Source organism: Puma concolor, chromosome B2, assembly GCF_028749965.1.
Source record: "Puma concolor isolate L17-30 chromosome B2, mPumCon1.1.hap2, whole genome shotgun sequence".
NCBI lineage: Eukaryota > Metazoa > Chordata > Mammalia > Carnivora > Felidae > Puma > Puma concolor.
In genome coordinates this window covers 107,913,783-107,932,971 of record NC_141671.1, presented here as the reverse complement: position 1 = coordinate 107,932,971, position 19,189 = coordinate 107,913,783, and the positions used below count along the sequence as shown (strand labels likewise).

The window sequence follows — 19,189 nt, the reverse complement described above, 5'->3', positions numbered from 1 at the left end:
TTTTTTATTTTTTTTAATGTTTATTTATTTTTGAGAGACAGAGAGAGACAGCATGAGCTGTCAGCAAAGAGCCTGACTGGGGCTCAAACTCATGAGCCGTAAGATCATGAGCCGAAATCGGACGCTCAACCGACTGAGCCACCCAGGCGCCCCAATTCATTGTTTTAATGGTAAGAGGAACTATTAAGAATTATGTAGGGACGCCTGGGTGGCTCAGTCGGTTGAGCATCTGACTTCAATTCAGGTCATGATCTCACGGTTCTTGAGTTCAAGCCCCGCGTCGGACTCTGTGCTGACAGTTCAGAGCCTGGAGCCTGCTTTGGATTCTGTGTCCCCCCTCTCTCTCTCTGCCCCTCGCCCGCTCATGCTCTCTCTCTCAAAAATAAACATTAAAAAATTTTTTTAAAAAGAGAATTATGTAGAAAATAGAGAGAATACACAAAAGTAACAAAATCAAAATTTAGTAAATTCCAGCAAAGCATGGAAATACACTACCTAAAACTGTTTTTGATCCTTCAACCATGCACAAAAAAAGCTAAAACTTTTAATGACTATTATGTCATTGAAAAAGATGAAGTAACTATGTGGCATAAATTTAACATGAAACTAATGAAGAGAGTTCTAACTAAAAACAAGTGACAACTATTTAGCTATTTTCAGAGGGGCAGCTTTTTTACTGGTCATTGCCTTTTCGATCTTTACCAAGTGTTCCTACTCTGTACTCTCAGTCAGATCTGACTTTAAAGTACTTCAAAGATTAACTGGGAAAGAGAATATAGTTAAAAATATATAAAATAACACAATCTGGTGAAAATGCTGTATACACATTACGTTGCTAGTCCATGTGTAATAGCAGTTCAAAGGTTAAAAAAAACTTCTCCTTTGGTAGGGAAAGCTTTGTAAAATAAGCAAGACTTGAGCTGAGCTTTCGAAAGTTAGAAAACTGAGCTTCAACCTTAGAAAGTTAAAAGCGATGGAGAGGATATTTAGCTTGGGAAAATGTTTAAGAAAAAAACACTGAATACTCAAAAGACAGACAAATGTTGCTGGTGCAAAGGATTTGAGAAAAGGGGACAGACCTAATTTTCATTTCATGTTGTCTACCAAGTGGGTAACCAACAATTTCTAAGCCATGTGGGAAGGTGGAAATTTATAACTTTAGGAAAACTAACCTGGCAACGGTATAGAGAAGGTCAGGCAGCAGAATACTGCAATAGTCCATTCGTAATTTGATGAAACAATGGAAGGAGTTCATTACAAAAGAACTGAGAGAATGAAAAGCATGACTTAATGAGAGGTGAACAGAGAAAATTCCATGGCATTAATCCTAGCTAAAAGAAAATAATAGCTTTTGTTTAAAGTGTGGAATTTCTAGCAGAGAACTGGTTTGAAGGAAAATATAAGCTTAAGTTTTAGACACCTGATGATAGAATATTTGGGCAGGGGTACTGAAAAAGTGATTAAGACACATGAAGCAAGGACATTCAAAAAAGGTCATATAGGGACGCCTGGGTGGCTCAGTCCATAGGGCATCAAACTCTTGATCTCATGGTCATGAGTTCAAGCCCCACACTAGGTGTGGAGCGTACTTAATCAAAAAAACAAAAAACCAAAAGAGGTGATATAAGCACTATGTGGGTAGAGATCTTAACTGTGTTTGCTCACCAGGGTCTAGCACAGTGCCTGGCACAGAACAGACACTCAGCAAATAAATGTCTGCCGAAAGAAGGCAACAGTCAGAGACTGACTAGGGGACTTAAAAAGACCTCTTTAGGGTAAGTGACATTTCATCCAGCCCATGGAGAATTAGGAGAATTCTACAGGGGTAAGGCTGGGAAGGTAACATAACAAAAGATGGGGATACAGACACACATTTGGGAGTCACCATCCTTAAGGTGAAGCCAAACAGACACACAAGAAGTGAAAAATAAGATCTGCAAAGGTAAAGAAGCATACGTGAAGAAGAGCAGGGGGCTAAGGCTGTGGCACCTTATGAAAGCCCACAGTCATAAGACCAAAAGCTAGGAAGTATAAAAGTGAACACTGTGTAGTACCCATATGCAAAGCAACAAAAAATACATAGTCCCAAAGACAAACAAAAATTTTAAAGGAAGGTAATTAATATCAGAAGCTATTGGAAAAACAATGTTGAGGACAGCAATACTTGTGCAACAATACAGATGTGTAGGATATTAACATTATGTTCAAGTCAGTCATAAAATTCACATGTATGACACAAAAGCATGTACTATAAGACAGCTACATGATACAGGCTTATTAATGTTACAAGACTTCCAGTTGTTTATGCAAGTAAAAAATAAAAAATGATTTAGACCACACTTTGGTCTATATCATAGACATAAATCATGGAAGGCATGCAAATGCAAGCTGGTGCAGCCACTCTGGAAAACAGGATGGAGGTTCCTCAAAAAACTAGATAGAACTAGAACTAACCTACAACCCAGCAATTGCACTACTAGGCATTTATCCAAGGGATACAGGTGTGCTGTTTCGAAGGGACACATGCACCCTAATGTTTACAGCAGCACTATCAACAATAGCCAAAGTATGGAAAAAGCTCAAATGTCCATGGATGGATGAATGGATAAAGAAGATATGGGGTGTGTGTGTGTATACACACATACACTGGAGTATTACTTGGCAATCAGAAAGAATGAAATCTTGCCATTTGCAACTACGTGGATGGAACTGGAGGGTATTATGCTAAGCGAAATCAGTCAGTCAAAGAAAGACAAATATATGACTTCACTCATATGAGGACATTAAGTGACAAAACAGATGAACTTAAGGGAAACAAAAATAATATAAAAACAGGGAGGGGGACAAAACATAAGAGACTCATAAATATGGAGAACAAACAGAGGGTTACTGGAAGGGGTGTGGGAGGGTGGATGGGCTAAATGGGTAAGGGGCATTAAGGAATCTACTCCTGAAATCATTGTTGTACTATATGTTAACTAATTTGGATGTAAATTCAAAAACTAAAATAAAATAAAATAATAAATTATGGAAGGCATATGAATTTCAAAAACAATGTAAAATCTCCACAACACTGCTAGAACATATGAACTTACTAGAATGTAGATTTATTCATTTTAATAGTAACCCACCACTAGGAACCCTTGCTTTTGTCTATTTACAGGACACTGATCCCTTCCTTCAATACTCCAAAGACCTATGCTTCAGTGCTCACTAATTCACTCATCTCTGCCTTAGCTTCCAGATTAAAATAGAAACACATTTCAGGAACTCTTGCTCTCTCCAAATCAATGGATGACATTCTTTGTCACCAAAATGGTCACTACCTCTTTTCAATCTGTATCCTTTCCTTCTCAATCTTTCTGAAGTGTTACCATTAATGACCAAGCTGCTCCATTCTCAAAATTCCATCCTTACACCACAACTTGTCTAAACTCCCTTTCTTGGTTCTACTCCCAGCCTGTGCCTTGAATGGCCCCTTCTCCCTTTGCACTGAATCCTTTCCCTCTTCCCACTTCTAACTGGAAGATTACTCCGAGAGTTGCTATCTCAGCCTTCTCCTTCTGTCCATGTGCTCCTCTTTCTCTGAGTCTAGTCACTCATGGGACTTTAAAACCACTCAGGGCCAGGACAAGGGTGAGATAAGCGAAGCAAAACTTAAGTTGGCATCAAAAAACTCTAAGATAAAGAATAACGCATTATCTTCAACAACTTAATGCAAAAACATCCCATGATGAACAAAACATTAAAATTTTAGGTAAAAAACAAGGATCAGCATTTAATAATTCCAGTTCAGGGGCGCCTGGGTGGCTCAGTTGGTTAAGCCTTCTACTTCAGTTCAGGTCACGATCTCACGGTTCGTGAGTTCCAGCCCCGCTTCTGTGCTGACAGCTGGAGACTGCTTCGGATTCTGTCTTCCTCTCTCTCTGCCCCTCCACTGCTCATGCTGTGTCTCTTCCTCTCTCAAAAATAAATAAACATTAAAAAAAAAAAAGAAAATTCCAGTTCATTGTACCCAGAAGTTCTGTAAGCATCTGAAACATACCTAAAACATAGCAGCTGATCTTTTTTTTTTTTTTTTTAATTTTTTTTTTTCAATGTTTATTTATTTTTGGGACAGAGAGAGACAGAGCATGAACGGGGGAGGGGCAGAGAGAGAGGGAGACACAGAATCGGAAACAGGCTCCAGGCTCTGAGCCATCAGCCCAGAGCCTGACGCGGGGCTCGAACTCACAGACCGCGAGATCGTGACCTGGCTGAAGTCGGACGCTTAACTGACTGCGCCACCCAGGCGCCCCAGCAGCTGATCTCTTAAAGCTAGTTCTCAGGGAGCCTGGGTGGCTCAGTCGATTAAGTGTCCGACTTTGGCTCAGATCATGATCTCACAGTCTGTGAATTCGAACCCCAGCTCTGGTCTCGCGCTGACAATGCAGAGCTTGCCTGCGATTCTCTCTCTCTCTCTCCCTCTCTCTCTGCCCCTCCCCTGCTCATACTGTCTCTCTCCCTCTCTCAAAATAACAAATAAACTTAAAAAAATTTTTTAAATAAAACTAGCTCTCAAACACTTATATCAAGTTTTTTTTTTTTTAATTTTCTTAAATGTTTATTTTTGAGAGAGACACAGAGCTCGAGCAGGGGAAGGGCAGAAAGAGAGGGAGACACAGAATCAGAAACAGGCTCCAGGCTATGAGCTATCAGCACAGAGCCTGACGCAGGGCTCAAACCCATGAACTGTGAGATCAAGACCTGAACCAAACTCAGATGCTTAACCGACTGAGCCACCCAGGTACCCCTATATCAAGTTTAAAAAAAAAAATGGAGCAGTACCATAACTGTAAAATTTACATGCACTTAGGAACCAAGCTTGGAAGGGAACAGGCTATATGACAACAGTGAATGTATAAGGGTGATAGGACAACAGGGGATTTAAAATGGTAATTGAGGTAAAACTATATAATTAAAAAGAAAAAAAACACCAACCTTTTTTGTTGTTTTAGTTCCTTTTTTTTTTTAAGTTTATTTTTGAGAGAGAGAAAGAGAGAGAGAGAGAGAGAGAGAGTTTATGTGTGCATGCAAGTGGGGAAGGAGCAGAGAGAGAAGGGGACAAGGGATCTGAAGCAGGCTCTGTGCTAACAGCAGAGAGCCCAATGCAGGGCTCAAATCCAGGAACCATGAAATCATGACCTGAGCTGAAGTCAGACACTTAACCAATTGAGCCACCCAGTTGCCCCGTGTTGTTCTATTTCTAATAAAGGCATCACTACCTGCCCAGTCACCCAAACATCTTCTCTACTCTAGTATTTTCACTACCACTTCCAATGCCCTATTAACATGCTAAACCCACATACTAATCTACAGCAATATTTCCCCTATCCATTTCCATTTGTCCATTGTCCCCAACTGTTTCAAGTTTTTCTTTTTCATTAAAATATTACAATCACATGATCTTCCAATGGGTCTTCTTGCCCCTTCTAGCATGTATCACTAGATTGACAACCAGATTAATCTTTGGGTTCATCTTTAATTCTGACATATTCCAATTTAGGATCTTCAATAGCTCCCAAAATGCTTAATATACTAAGAACAAACTGCTCAGATCAGCATTAAGATTCCAGCCTACGCTTCCACACTTGGTGGGTGGAAATAATGTTTATGAAACAAATGAATTTATTTCTCTGTAGTACTCTGTCCCCAGCAAATTAGAACTGTCATATATTCCCCTCAAAACATATGACATAAGCCCAACCTCCATCCTTTATGTTACCTCCCCAGCCCCACACCTACAAACTCTTCACAGGCCACCTAAAATGTCACTTACTCTTAAGAGACTCTTCCCAATCCCCCAGCCAGATATGCCCCATTCCTCCTCTGACTCACCCTTACCTCCTCCAAATACACATATTTTGTTCAAACTCCATAATAAACGAGATTCTACTTTGTACCATAATTACAGCTTAATCCCCCTACTGAACTGTAGTCTTCCTTGTGAACTTGTGGCTTACTCATTTCTTTTCCCCTAAGGTACCTTCCACATAGCAGGAGTTCAATGTTTATTTAATAAACTGAATTAATCAGTGCACAAAGTGCCACCTAACAACAAAACCTAAATGGATAGGTCACTAAGTGGAATTTTTAAGAAGTTTCCAGGAACCTCTCACAATAAAAACAGGCACTTCCTCATTGCATACAGGCAGAAATTCTGTTAAAAAGGAAGAATACACAGAGCCACAGTTACAAAGTATCTTTCATAAAGAAGTTCATAAATTTATTTTAAACACAACCTTTGTCTCAGCTAATTTGGATGGAGAAATTAAATGCACAAGTATAGTTTCTGAGAAGTGTATAGATAAAACAGAGTATCAGCAAGATGATTCCTGATCACTTACAGGTTGCCCCTTCCAGAAATCTGATTATATGCTATGCTGCCTATCTCACTTACCCATAGGCAATACTATCAGCTTAAAATTTTCTTCAGGATTCAAAGTCTACACATACATACTTCTCATGATACACAAGAAATGCAGAAAGATATGAGTGCCTTTGTCTATGATAGGCAATTCCTCCACTAATATCAGAGTATGGTATTAGGCAAGTATTCATACTTGCAGAGCTCTTTTTCTCATATCACACTTCATCTTGTTTGCCTTCACAGAATCTAAACTAACGCCAAAATGGTGTAATAAAAGAAACTATGACAAAAGTCATTTTATGTAAAAGGAAGTTGAGACTACATTCGCTCAGAAATAACTGACCTAAGGGAAAAACATTTGTGAATACATTTTTCAGAAAATCGTAATTTACAGAATTATACAGTAATAAGCTGAAATAATTATTTTAAACCATCCTTTCACAGATGAGGAAAGAGACCCAAAAAGGTCAAGCAACTGTCCTTGGCCAAGAGTCTAAGATTTTGGCCTGGAATCCAGGTCTCCTGGATTCTAATTATTCAGTTCAGTAACTATTTCTAACATTGATAAACCAATGATGCTAAACCCACTTTACTAATACACCCATTAAATTCTGAATTCCCCTCCCTAAAAGTTGAACTCTATTAAATATATAAAACTGGCCTTTTTACAAATAAGCAGTATCTTTGGAAAAAACTAGAACTAAAGCTCTTTTTTAAAAGACTCTTAAGGAGGTTTCACAGGGCTGACAGTTATTTGAATTAAGAAAAAATAAGTTTGGGGTGCCTGGGTGGCTCAGTCACTTAAATGTCCAACTTCAGCTCAGGTCATGATCTCACATTTGTGAGTTTGAGCCCCGTGTCGGGCTCTGTGCTGACAGCTCAGAGCCTGGATCTTGCCTAGGATTCTGTGTCTCCCTCTCTCTCTGCCCTTCCCCTGCTCATGCGCGTGTGCTCTCTCTCTCTCTCTCAAAAACAAATAAACATTAAAAGTTTTATTAAAAGAAAAAAGAAAACATAAGATTTTGCAATAATGATTTCAAGAATTTTATATTTTGTTGCTCTACAACTATACCTCATGTATTCTCAATTTCCTAAGTGTAAACTGTATGTGTGTGTGTGTGTGTGTGTATGTGTGTGTGTGTGTGTGTATATATATATATATACACATAATATATATAAGAGAACTATCTTTTAAATTTTTTTTTTTTCAACGTTTATTTATTTTTGGGACAGAGAGAGACAGAGCATGAACGGGGGAGGGGCAGAGAGAGAGGGAGACACAGAATCGGAAACAGGCTCCAGGCTCTGAGCCATCAGCTCAGAGCCTGACGCGGGGCTCGAACTCACGGACCGCGAGATCGTGACCTGGCTGAAGTCGGACGCTTAACCGACTGTGCCACCCACGCGCCCCGAGAACTATCTTTTAAAACACACACATGCACACACACACAAACATCTACAATTTCCATAAAAAAATAAATAAAATATTATGCCAGAAAAATTGGACCTCAGAAAGACTACAATGTTTTTAGTATTTCTTGACAAACATTAGCTACACACTTTTGGGGCCAAATGTAAACTTCTCATATTCTAAGAAATATCTATTTTGAATTCTAGTATTAAAAACTACTTAAGACGCTCAACATTTAGACAATAAGGTAACCATTCATCCTAAACTGAATATTCCCTAACCTCATCACCATAACACTTCCAGTTTTTAGTGTTTCCTAGTCTTTGTTCCCACCCATATATAATACTGGCCTATATGATTATGCAATTTTATATCCTGCTTTTTTCATTTATATAACATGTATTCTTCCTTGGTGCTAATCTCATGATTATTATAACAATTGCATTATTTAACAGAAAAGCCTTTGCTGATTTGTTCCAGCTCTCAAAATATAAAAATCAATACTTCCAGGACTAAGATTACTACTAGAGCTATTGCATATTCTCTCAGCATTTAGGTTTTCATCATATTCAAGGAAAATAAAATATATTGCCAATATAATTGGTGAACATAGAAATTAAGTGGAATGAAGGCCATCATATGAGGCCAGGCAAAGGGGTAATACAAAGGGGTCTGTGGGCCTTGGTAATGAGCTGAGAAAACATTCCAAGTACAACGGGAAGCCGTTGGAAGGTTTTACTCAGAGCTTAAATGACGTTATCAAGAAAGATCACTTTGCTGGTGAGTAAAGAATGGATTATACAGGGGCCAGAATATAAACGAAGACCAATCAGGTGGCTACAGCAATAATCCAGGTAAAAGATAATGATAACTCAAACTGAGGTGGCTACAACGAAAAACCAAAACAAGTATCCAATTTGGAACATATTCTAGAAGTAGGGCCAGGGAGGCCTGTTGGTAGATTATAGGTGGAATGTAATGTAAGAGACTCACAGAAGACATCTAAGTTTTTAGCTTGAGCACTTACTAGTATGTTTTAAGATGGGAAAAACTGTGAGAGAGGTCTGAGGGGAGTGAAATTCGAGACATGGTTTGGACATGTTAAGTACCTGAGATGCCTAATAAAAGTAAACCTGTTAGGCAGTGAATTAGATATAGGAATCTGGAATTATGGGAGAGATAAGGACTGGAGATACAAATCTGGGTATGAGCATTTAAAGGACTTTTAAAATGATAAGGTTGGAGAAATCATCTGGGACAGGGGTCAGCAAACTACTGCTATGGGAACACAGCCACACCCATTCTTTTATGGCTGCTTTTTGGCCTCATTGGCAGAGTTGAGTAGTTTTCACAGGAACCCATAACCCACTAACCTAAAATATTTACTAGCTGGCCCTTTAAGAAAAAGTTGTTGACCCTTGACCTAGGAGATAGCAAGAACAACAGAAGGACAAAGGCATATATGCAGCACAATACTCTAGGACACCCCAACATTTAGAAGTGAAAAAAATGAGAAGCCAGAGGCTCAGAAGGAACACATAGCAAGACAGGAAGAAATCCAAGCATACGTATGTTTCAAAGAGAGTCGAATTAAGCATGCTCTATCCACCCATTCGATTATATGCTATATTCAGGTACCTTACTGGAGTCCTTTGAAATCTTTACTATACCAATCGAAATGACATTTTAGAATTATAGGTTTCAATATAGTCTACTCTTTCACTCAACTCATGCACACGTTAACTGGCTAATACACCCATGACATACATACTTTTTTCAAATTCAGGAAACCAAGTAAGGAGTTTAATTAGACAAATATTCAGTCAGCAAATCTTATCTCTATTCCTTAAATCCTGCTTCTTCTAAAATTTATGTGAAATGAATAATCAATTCCATAAAATGAGACTTTTTAAAGCACATATTTAACATATTTTCTTTTAAATATGAAATTACAGGGCATTAGGTGGCTCAGTCAGTTGAGCATCCGACTTCAGCTTGGGTCATGATCTTGTGGTTCGTGAGTTCGAGCCCCATATCAGGCTTTGTGCTGACAGCTGAGAGCCTGGAGCCTGCTCCAGATTCTGTGTCTCCTTCTCTCTCTGCCTCTCCACCCCCCCCCCCCAAAATACACAAACATTAAAAAAAATTAACTGAAATTAGAATTTTTACCATGGTTATTCCCTCCTTTCTACAGAAACAGACTTTAAGATACAACTAACATCAAGTATTTATAAGGATACAGGAAGGGAAGACAGAAAAGTGAGATAAACACTAAAACAATCTCTCCTAGTTATAAAGCATCTCATCAGCTATGGAATTAATGTAATACTTCTTTAAAAATAAGTGCCTGTCCTTCAAAATGGCCTACCTTTTTTCCTTTTAAACTAGACACTTAAGTAAGTTACCTAGTGGCTACCTTCATTTAATTTCTCTAACAATCCATTTACAAAACTATCAGAGGCAATCTTCAGAGAAGAAAATATAATACTTATGGAGCAATTATTTAAAATTAAAAAAAAAACTACCATTAAAATTTTATATGACTAAAGCAGTCCTAAAAAAAACAAATCTTATACACCATTAAACAGTTTTATTTCAAGAGAGAGCCCCAGGATTAGGAATCAGCGTGTTGTAGCAGGGAAGGTATGTGTGTGATGGCGGCACAGCATAATGGAACGAGTGTTGTGTTTCAAGTCCCAGCTCTTCAGCAGGATAGGTGTGTAAAATTAACAAGCCATGTGGCCTCTCTCAGCCCCTGGGTACACATTTTAAAAATGAGAATATCTTCACAGACTCTGCTCACCTGACAAAGAAACAGTTCAGTACAGAGCAGGAGTACCATGATATTACGTTTAGTTGATTAAAAAAGTGTCCTATGGGGCCGCCTGGGTGGCTCAGTCGGTTGGGCGTCCGACTTTGGCTCAGGTCATGATCTCGCGGTTTGTGGGTTCAAGCCCCGCGTCAGGCTCTGTGCTGACAGCTCGGAGACTGGAGCCTGCTTCTGATTCTATTTCCCTCTCTTTCTGCCCCTCCCCTATTTGTGCTCTGTCTCTTTCTCTCTCTCAAAAAATGAAAAAATTTTTTAAAAATTTTAAAAAAATAATAAAAAAAGCGTCCTATCAGTCACAGGATGAACGTTTATATTAGTGGTAGGAAGAAAATTCTATTTGCCTTCATATTATGTTACAAATCATTTCTATCACCTGTAGATAAGTACCACTTTACCGAGGCTTTCAGATGACCTAACATAATTAGGAACAGTACTAAAAGTGACTATTGTAGTCCCATTCTCTTAGGAGTGTAAGTCAGTATAGCAAAATGGCTAAGTATAAAAGCTTTGGAATAAGATTTAGTTCAAATTCTAGACCTGTTCCTTACCAGATATAGGTTCTTAGCTTTCTCAGTCTCAGTTTCTTGATTTGTAAAACTGCTAAGGGTTTAACGGACTTCTTTGCACAGAAAGAATTCAACAAAGACTAATTATTCCTATTAAGTAAAGGTTTATTTTCATAAATAGATCCAGTACTATGGTTAACCAGAAGGGTACTCAAGAGAAGGTCATTTCAAAAGTTGCCAAAAGCAGAATAAAGCTTTTCAAAGTCAGCAAAACTGGGGATGGAATAATAAGTCAAGAGGTTACCTAGGAAGTAACAGAACGGACGTTATAAGAATTGATGATAGCCTTTTGACAGGTAGCTAACTCTCTGGCACAAAATGAAGACAACGTTCCAGGATGCTAGGATATATATGAAATTATGTACAAGATGTGAACTACACAAAGGTGAAGATTAGGAACAGATGTCGCCTTCCATGAGTTTCCACATGAGGGAAGACAAGTAGCCTAGTTTGTACTGCTCATTGTGTCAACATGTAATCACAGTACAAGTGGATTTTCAACCCTCCTTCCAACTCTGTATTTCAACATAAGGAGAACAAGAAGTATTTAGTAAGACCATGATTCCCAACAGCATCTCCGTCAGTGTGCCAAATATGTAACTAGGGGAAACTATGTTCATTTCCTTCCATTATTCTAAGGTTCCTGGGTACTTGTGCTCAGAAACAAATTACACGGAGAACACCAAGCTACCTACACGCTGTAGGAGAAGCAAAGATGAGAAGGATGGACAGTATCTGTGGAGCCTAAATCTAGTAAGAAAATTGAGGCACATATACATGATTACTATTTTAGAAAATCTAAATACCTTTCAAGATGCAAAGTTCTGAGGAGATTCAAGAAAAGAGCAAGATTAGGAATGGAATAGTCAAGAGAGACTACATAAGAGGTGACAGGATAGACTTACAAGGATCAATGACAGCCTTCTGACAGGTAGACAGCCATTTGTCAGGAAAAGGAGAAGAGCCATTCCGGGGAGGGGAACATCAAGTAACCTAAATGTGGATGAGGCAAAAGGTATATAAAATGTGAGAAGTAGGTTAGGGAAGCCGTGAGTACACTGGACATTTTTAATGCCAGTGTGAGAAATCTGTACCCAAAACCAATTTCAGAAGACACCTAGTACACATTTACAACTACGGAAGTAACACTAGAAAGAGCATCGTGAAAGATTTCTGTTTGCTTGTTGCTGGATCCTCACACGGAAGGCAATGCCTTATCCTAGATCACTCCAATTTATAACAAGCAATACTAAAACCCTACCCAGATTTCCTCATTCATGACAAGGAACATGAAGAATGAATACTTTGAGGCAAGGCAAGCAGCAGAGTATCCCTCAATTTGTGTTAGGGTCAAACTTCAAGGCACAAAGGCAGTATATAGGCAGTTGGGTAAAAAGAGATGCTTAGGTCCCACTCCCCTAATTCAGTCTGATCAGTAATTGTGTTGAATCTGTAGTTTTTACAAGTATTCCCAAAAACTCATTCTCAGATGGTCCACAGGCCACATTTTGAAAAATACTGCCCTACAGCAAGGTCCCCAACATGGCACCAATATAACTGGGCCGAAGAACAGGCTTCATCATTGAAGATGAATAATACATACCCAGATAATGTGGAGCCCAGCATACTTCAAGTGAGATCCAGGCCAGCACAACGCCCCTAAGGTGGTAAAGTCCCTGAACTCCAGGTTTTGTGCCATCCCAATTATGGTCATTTCTTCAATTATAATCATGTAGACAAATTAGGCGAACCTCTTTACTAGAATTCTGGGCTTAAGAAATCCTGAGAAAACAACTCCAATTTCTAATATGTGAAAGAATTACTGGCAGAAATTATTACAATCAAGAAATATGGCAGGTAAATGAAAATAAAAAGTTCAGTTTGCTGGCAGTCAAACCAAAGTAAGTATCAAGGGGTTTTTTAAGTCCAAGAATAAAATATAATCTAGATTCAATTATAATTAATTAGAATGAATACTTACTTAAACTCAAATTTTTAAGTGACAGGGTACAGGACAGGGAAAGATGTAAGAAGGTACAGTAGCTCGTCTCCGAGATCCCTGTCATCAATCCCCCTGCCTAACCCCCATCCTTCCCACACTTGTCTCCCTTGCACCTTTCTGGATAAGCTATTTTCTCAATGAGAGGTAAAGTCTATTTCACCATTTTCTTGATTTGGGCCAGACCTGTGATGTCTCAAACCAAGAGAGTACAGCAAAAGTAACACTGCATGGTTTCCTAAGCTAAGTCAAAGAAACCGTGTAAGCTTTGGCCTTTGGCTAGGTCTTTGAGAACTTTTTCTGGGAGAAGCCAGCTCTACCATCTGACTACCTTGAGGCCACTATTAATGAGGAAGCCTAAGCCTGTCAGGTAGAAAGACTGTGTGAAGACAGATGACCAACCTGCCCTCATCTATTCCAGCCATTACAAACCAGGTATCAGACTCATGACAAGAAATTTTTACGTCCTGGCCACTATCTGACCACAACCTTATGAGTGACCAACCCCCAAAAAGAAATGACCAACTGAACTGAGTCAACATATAAGCTGTTGTTTTAAAACACTATGCCCCGGGGTAAATAACTGGAACAGTCACGGAAACCTTCACCCTACCTCATTTCTCAAGTTTTCTTTATAAGAACTTGCTTATATTTACTGCTCCCCACAGTCCTCAGCACCGTTGTTAAGGCTTGTCTGATAGGAATGCCACCCAAAGGGAATTCCCTAGTCACATACAGAGCAGGGAGGGAGAGAGAACACTGCTGTTCATGCTAATCCAAATTCTACCTACTTTGGCAAAGCCTAGCTCAAGTGTCACCTCCTTCCTTATCAGGGGCATATGGGGGTGACCCTGCTTTGCAGGGATTTTTCTTTCCTTAAATAAAGTCTCTGCCACTCCCTTAGCATCTATATATTGGCTTATATTAATTTTTAGTAGATATCCTTGAGATACTTTAACTTTCCTAAGAAACACAAGTTTTTGTATCCCTTTGTATCTCAGTGCTTTACACCATAAGGTACTCAATAGATGTGGCATTTGTGAATATGTCAATAGGACTTTTTTTAACTTATAAAGAAATGGGTTTAAATGAAAGTTTGTTTGGGAAAACTAAATAAAGCGTAAGTAGCTATACCTCCCCTGAAAAGGACAACTTTTCTCACATATCCACAGGTCATTTCCTTACCTCTTTCAGGTCAATACTCAAAAGTCAATGAGGCTTTCCTTGCCCACCCTACTTAACGCTGCACCCCACCATTGCCTTTCAACATTCCCATTCCCTGTTTCATTTTTCCTCATTTCACTTATGATCTAATTTACCACTCTTTTACTCTTATATAATATTTGTCAGGCTTCCACTAAAGTGTAAGTTCCATGAGCACAGGGATTTTTGTCTGTTTTGTGCACTATTGTACCCCATGCCCAAACGAATACCTGATAGTTAAGAGACAGCCAACTGTCACTGTTGAATGAATGAATGAACACCAAGAATGGGTACGTCAAAAGTCTCTTATTTCAAACAATGAAATTATCCCCTTAAAAATAATTAAAACTGCTTTTACAGTTGGGCACAAAGTGCACTATGTCGATTCCCTGGAAATAACCTTAAAACTCCTTCAGGTTTTCAGTCAATACCTGGTTAGCTTGACTTCTCCCTGTTCATCAACAATCACTTTTCTTTTAGCAAATATGGCACAAGATATTTCTGGACCATATCAGCAATTCAAGAACAGGAATTATCAGAAGAAGAAAGTGTTGCAATATTACAATCTGCAGGCACAGTCACCAAGTTAAACTATTTAGCTATATACATCTGCATTTCGTACTAGAACGTAAAGGTACTTGCTTTAAAAGAATCACCTGTATATAAGGGATTCACTTATAAGTTAATTCACCCTATTGTTTAATGGCTTTGACTGATTTCCATTTCTGCTTCACTTGTTTCTTTCCCCACACAGTGTTTCTGTTGCATTGGTTTAAGCAAAGACTGGGTTGCTTCCTAACAGTCCTGTATTTCTATTGGTCTGCTCAGTTCTTTGGCAAGTTCCATAAAATGTCAGCCCCTATTAAACTTTACCCTACAGGTTATATCATCAGTTGATAATGACAGACTACTGAGTCACTATATTCCTTGCTGACTGTACGGAAGGTGACAGGTCAGTCAAAGATTACTCTAATACCCTGCAAGAGTTCCTGTCTGACCTTGACGTACCCTTTCGGACAAAACCCTGCACTTACACTTGCCTATGAGACAAAGATTTAAAGGAAAAAAAAAAAATCAAACCGTAGCGTCTGTGGAGCATACCAGTAATTTACGTTACTGAACAGAGAAGAAAACATTAGTTTTCTTTCCTTCATACCCATACACCTAAATCATTGTTATCGTCACATCTTTATATCTAAGGAAAGGAAATGACACTACTTTCAGGATCTGACTGAAATCCAAACCTGCCATTTAGAACCTTCCTCAACCTGACCTCCTAGTCATCATTTCAGTCCAAAGGAAAGCCCATTTCCTCTGCATGAACTTCTCAAATTCCTCCAATTCAGAATTTCTCTCCCCCATTCTCATCGTGGTTACTTACTCCCAACACTTCTTGCTATTCACCAACAAGTTACTTATGTACCTACTCCCCTAAACCTGAGAATCCATGGAGTTAAAAGTAAGATTACACGGAACGTGTTTATTAGCACAGTGCTTAAGGTTTGTAGCCACCCAATAAATGGTGAATTCTCATACTTAAAAAATTCCCCATGGTTAAATGCATTCCCTCAATCAAACCTTAAAAAACGGCAATTACTATATCAAGTACTGTGTTAGCCACTAAGGATCAACGATTGCACACTATCCCAGACCTCTGAAGACACACGTGACTATTTTCATTTTGCCTATCCAGTCTCTCACATACTTTTTATAAGCCCAGTTCAAACGCTACCTGCCCCCAACCACTCAGCTCATGCGCCTTCACAGACTAGCAATGATTTAAGAGCTGTGCCTTGAATCTCTCTGAAGAAACAGTGTAGTAAAAAACACAAGCAACAAAAAAGGTTGGGGCGGAGGGCAAATAGGTGGAGAAGCGCAGATGTTGGTGTTTGTGTTCAATAAAGCTGATCTCCCTTCCTCGAAAGCGCTAGCACCGTAATTTGCCCTGAAGGGCCGTGGGATGGGGCAACTGGAAGAGCAGGGAGCGCTGCGGTGCGCCGCGGATACACCTGCCGGATGTGCGGTACCCCCCGGTCGGAGACGCCCGGGTCCCCCTACCCGCGCCGGACCTCACCTTGGTGGTCGTAGACGCTAATGTAGGAGATGCCCACGGCCATACACCACACCACGAGGCTCGCGATGTCCGTGAAGCTGGGTTCCTGCTCCTCTTCGGTGACCACCAAGCCCATGTGCACTGGCAGCTTCTCCAGGGAACGGCCGTCCGCGCGCCAGCGCAGCCGGGGGTGGGCGGCGGCCGGGCCCGGCCTCCCTCGCGGATGCCGGTGGTGACGGCGGTTCCTGCCGACAGCCGGGGGCTTGCGGAGCGTGAAGCCGAGCGGCGCTAGGACCGCGGCAGAGGCGGCGCGGCAGCAGCGCCGCCAGATCCAGTTCCAGGTGCCGAACCGAACGCGGAGCCAGGAGGTGAGCGTGCGGTGCAGGCAGAGCAGAGCGTGCAGCACCCGCCACACCAACTCGTACAGCCCCGTCATACTCCCGTGGCGTCCAGGCGCCCTCTCCTCCCGCCCTCCCACACCCGCGGTACGACGGCTTCTTATCCAGCCCTGCGGCCGGCGCGGGCCATCACTCCACGTTCCCCCGCCCCCCACGCCTGAACCCCTTTCCACTGCCAACACCTCACCTCGCCCCCGCCGCCATCTTCCTCCTGCCTCGGCAGCCCCGCCCCCACTAGTACATGGACAGTTCTGATTGGTCGTTGCGGAACTCTGACGCGACTTCTGAGTCCGAGGATGTGGCCTAACCAGACGCCGCGAAGGAGAGCGCGCTCCTGGGAACTAAGCGGGTTGGGGACCGAGGGCGCCCCCTAGTCGTGTGGAGAACGAGGAACAGACGCCGCCAACCCTTGCCCGCAGGACTCGACAGAAAGGCACTTGTCTTCAAGGTTGGAATGGGCCACCTCAGGCACTCCGCGTCCCTCGAGGCCTTGGGCGTCTTCTACTGCCTGTCTCCTCGCACGGTCCCGCCAGAAACGGTTTCTAAGGGATAAAAGTGGCCCAACTGGATTACATTACATTGCAAACGCCAGAAAGAACCTAGGAACAGAAGGTAGCCCTCAGCAAGTGCTGATGTTGGGGGTCAACGAGGGTCCTGGAAAGGAGAGGTGCGGAGACAGAAGCGTACGCCTTACGGAGGTCCTGCTCCTGTTCTTCACTCAAACCTTGTACCTGAGGCTAATTCTTCCCAAAATGTGAATGAGGATCTTTAGGAGTGCTCTTGAAACATAATTCTGCCTATGTCCTCCCCCTCTAAGTGGAATCTTTACTGGCTGTCCATTGCTTAATACAGAAAAGGGGGTTCCGCGGCCTGGCAATCCAGTCAGTTTATTGTTTTTGTTCGTTCAGCACGCGATCGCTGACTACCAGCATGACCGACCTGAGTAACCACCTCTCTCTGGTGGAAATTGCCCATGCAGTGACATCATCCCCTTCACACAGGCTCATGTTCCAGCCCATCTGGACCACAAAGTATTCCTCCAGGCCAATTCTGTACCTGCAGGAGTTCTGTACCTTTTTTGCCCCCTTTGCTCTCTTGCCTTCTCCTTAATCCCTGTTTCCCAAGTAGGTGTTGCCCGAGCCCCAACCCATTTCCCAAGCATCATCGTACAGGCCAAGTCCTCAGTGAAAATTCTCTTGATCTCCTAGCCTGAAGTCATTTCTTCCTTGTAAATCTCACCACTGTTTGCAAATTTCATGGCTCTACTTATTACACTTTCCATTTTCATATTCAGTTTACCCTTGAGGAATATAGTGGGTTAGGCTGCCAAAACTCCCCTCCCCTCAGTCAAAAATCCTCATATAACTTTTGACTCCCCCAAAACCTAACTATTAACAGCATACTGTTGACCAGAAGCCCTACCAGTAGTACAAACACTGGATTAACACATATTTTGTATGTTATATGTATCATATCCCTTATTCTCATAATAAAGCTAGAGAAAATGTTATTAAGAAAATCATAAAGAAGAGAAAATACATTTATCAAAAAAATGTATCAAAAAAAAAATCCAGTAGGAGTGAACCTGCACAGTTAAACCTGGGTTGTTCAATGTGAATATATATATATAAATATATATAAAAATATAGATATATATATATATATAATATTGCATGTTACATATAGCATGTATAAAATAATTGCATTTTTGTAATGCCTACCTAGTCTTTGTTCTCTCAAGCCCTTTTTCCTCACGGGAAACATCTGTTAACTTCTTGGCCACATACCTTAGTGTTTCAGTCATTGTCACTTTTTGGACTAGTCTCATTGTCCAAGACTCACTTCATTTTATTTATTTATTTTTAAGAGGTGTTTGAGAGTTTTAATGTTCATTTATTTTTGAGAGAGAGAGAGAGAGAGAGAGACAGAATCCAAAGCAGGCTCCAGGCTCTGAGCTGTCAGTACAGAGCCCGACACGGGGCTCAAACTCACAAGCCGTGAGATCATGACCTGAGATGAAGTGGGACACAACCGACTGAACCATCCAGGCTCCCATCACTTCACTTTATTTTGAAACTGGAGGGACACCTGGGTGGCTCCGCCGGTTAAGCGTCCAACTTCAGCTCAGGTCATGATCTCATGATTCGTGAATTTGAGCCTGTTCATGGGTTCAAGCCCCATATCGGACTCTGTGCTGACAGCTCAGAGCCTGTAGCCAGCTTCAGATTCTATGACTTCCTCTCTCTCTGCCCCTCCCCTGCTCATGTTCTGTCTCTCTCTCTGTCTCTCAAAAATAAACGTTAAAAAAAGAAACTGGAAT

General features: G+C 40.9%; 1 protein-coding gene across 1 annotated transcript in view; it reads right to left on the bottom strand.

The window, feature by feature from the left end:
* Positions 1-17,043, bottom strand: part of NUS1 (NUS1 dehydrodolichyl diphosphate synthase subunit) — a 32,276-nt gene extending 15,233 nt beyond the window's left edge. Inside the window, exon 1 of the mRNA XM_025925939.2 lies at positions 16,493-17,043. Within this exon, the coding sequence (XP_025781724.2) occupies positions 16,493-16,907 (415 nt within the window). The 5' untranslated portion in view covers positions 16,908-17,043. The remainder of the gene's footprint in view (positions 1-16,492) is intronic.
* Positions 17,044-19,189: the final 2,146 nt, after the last annotated feature.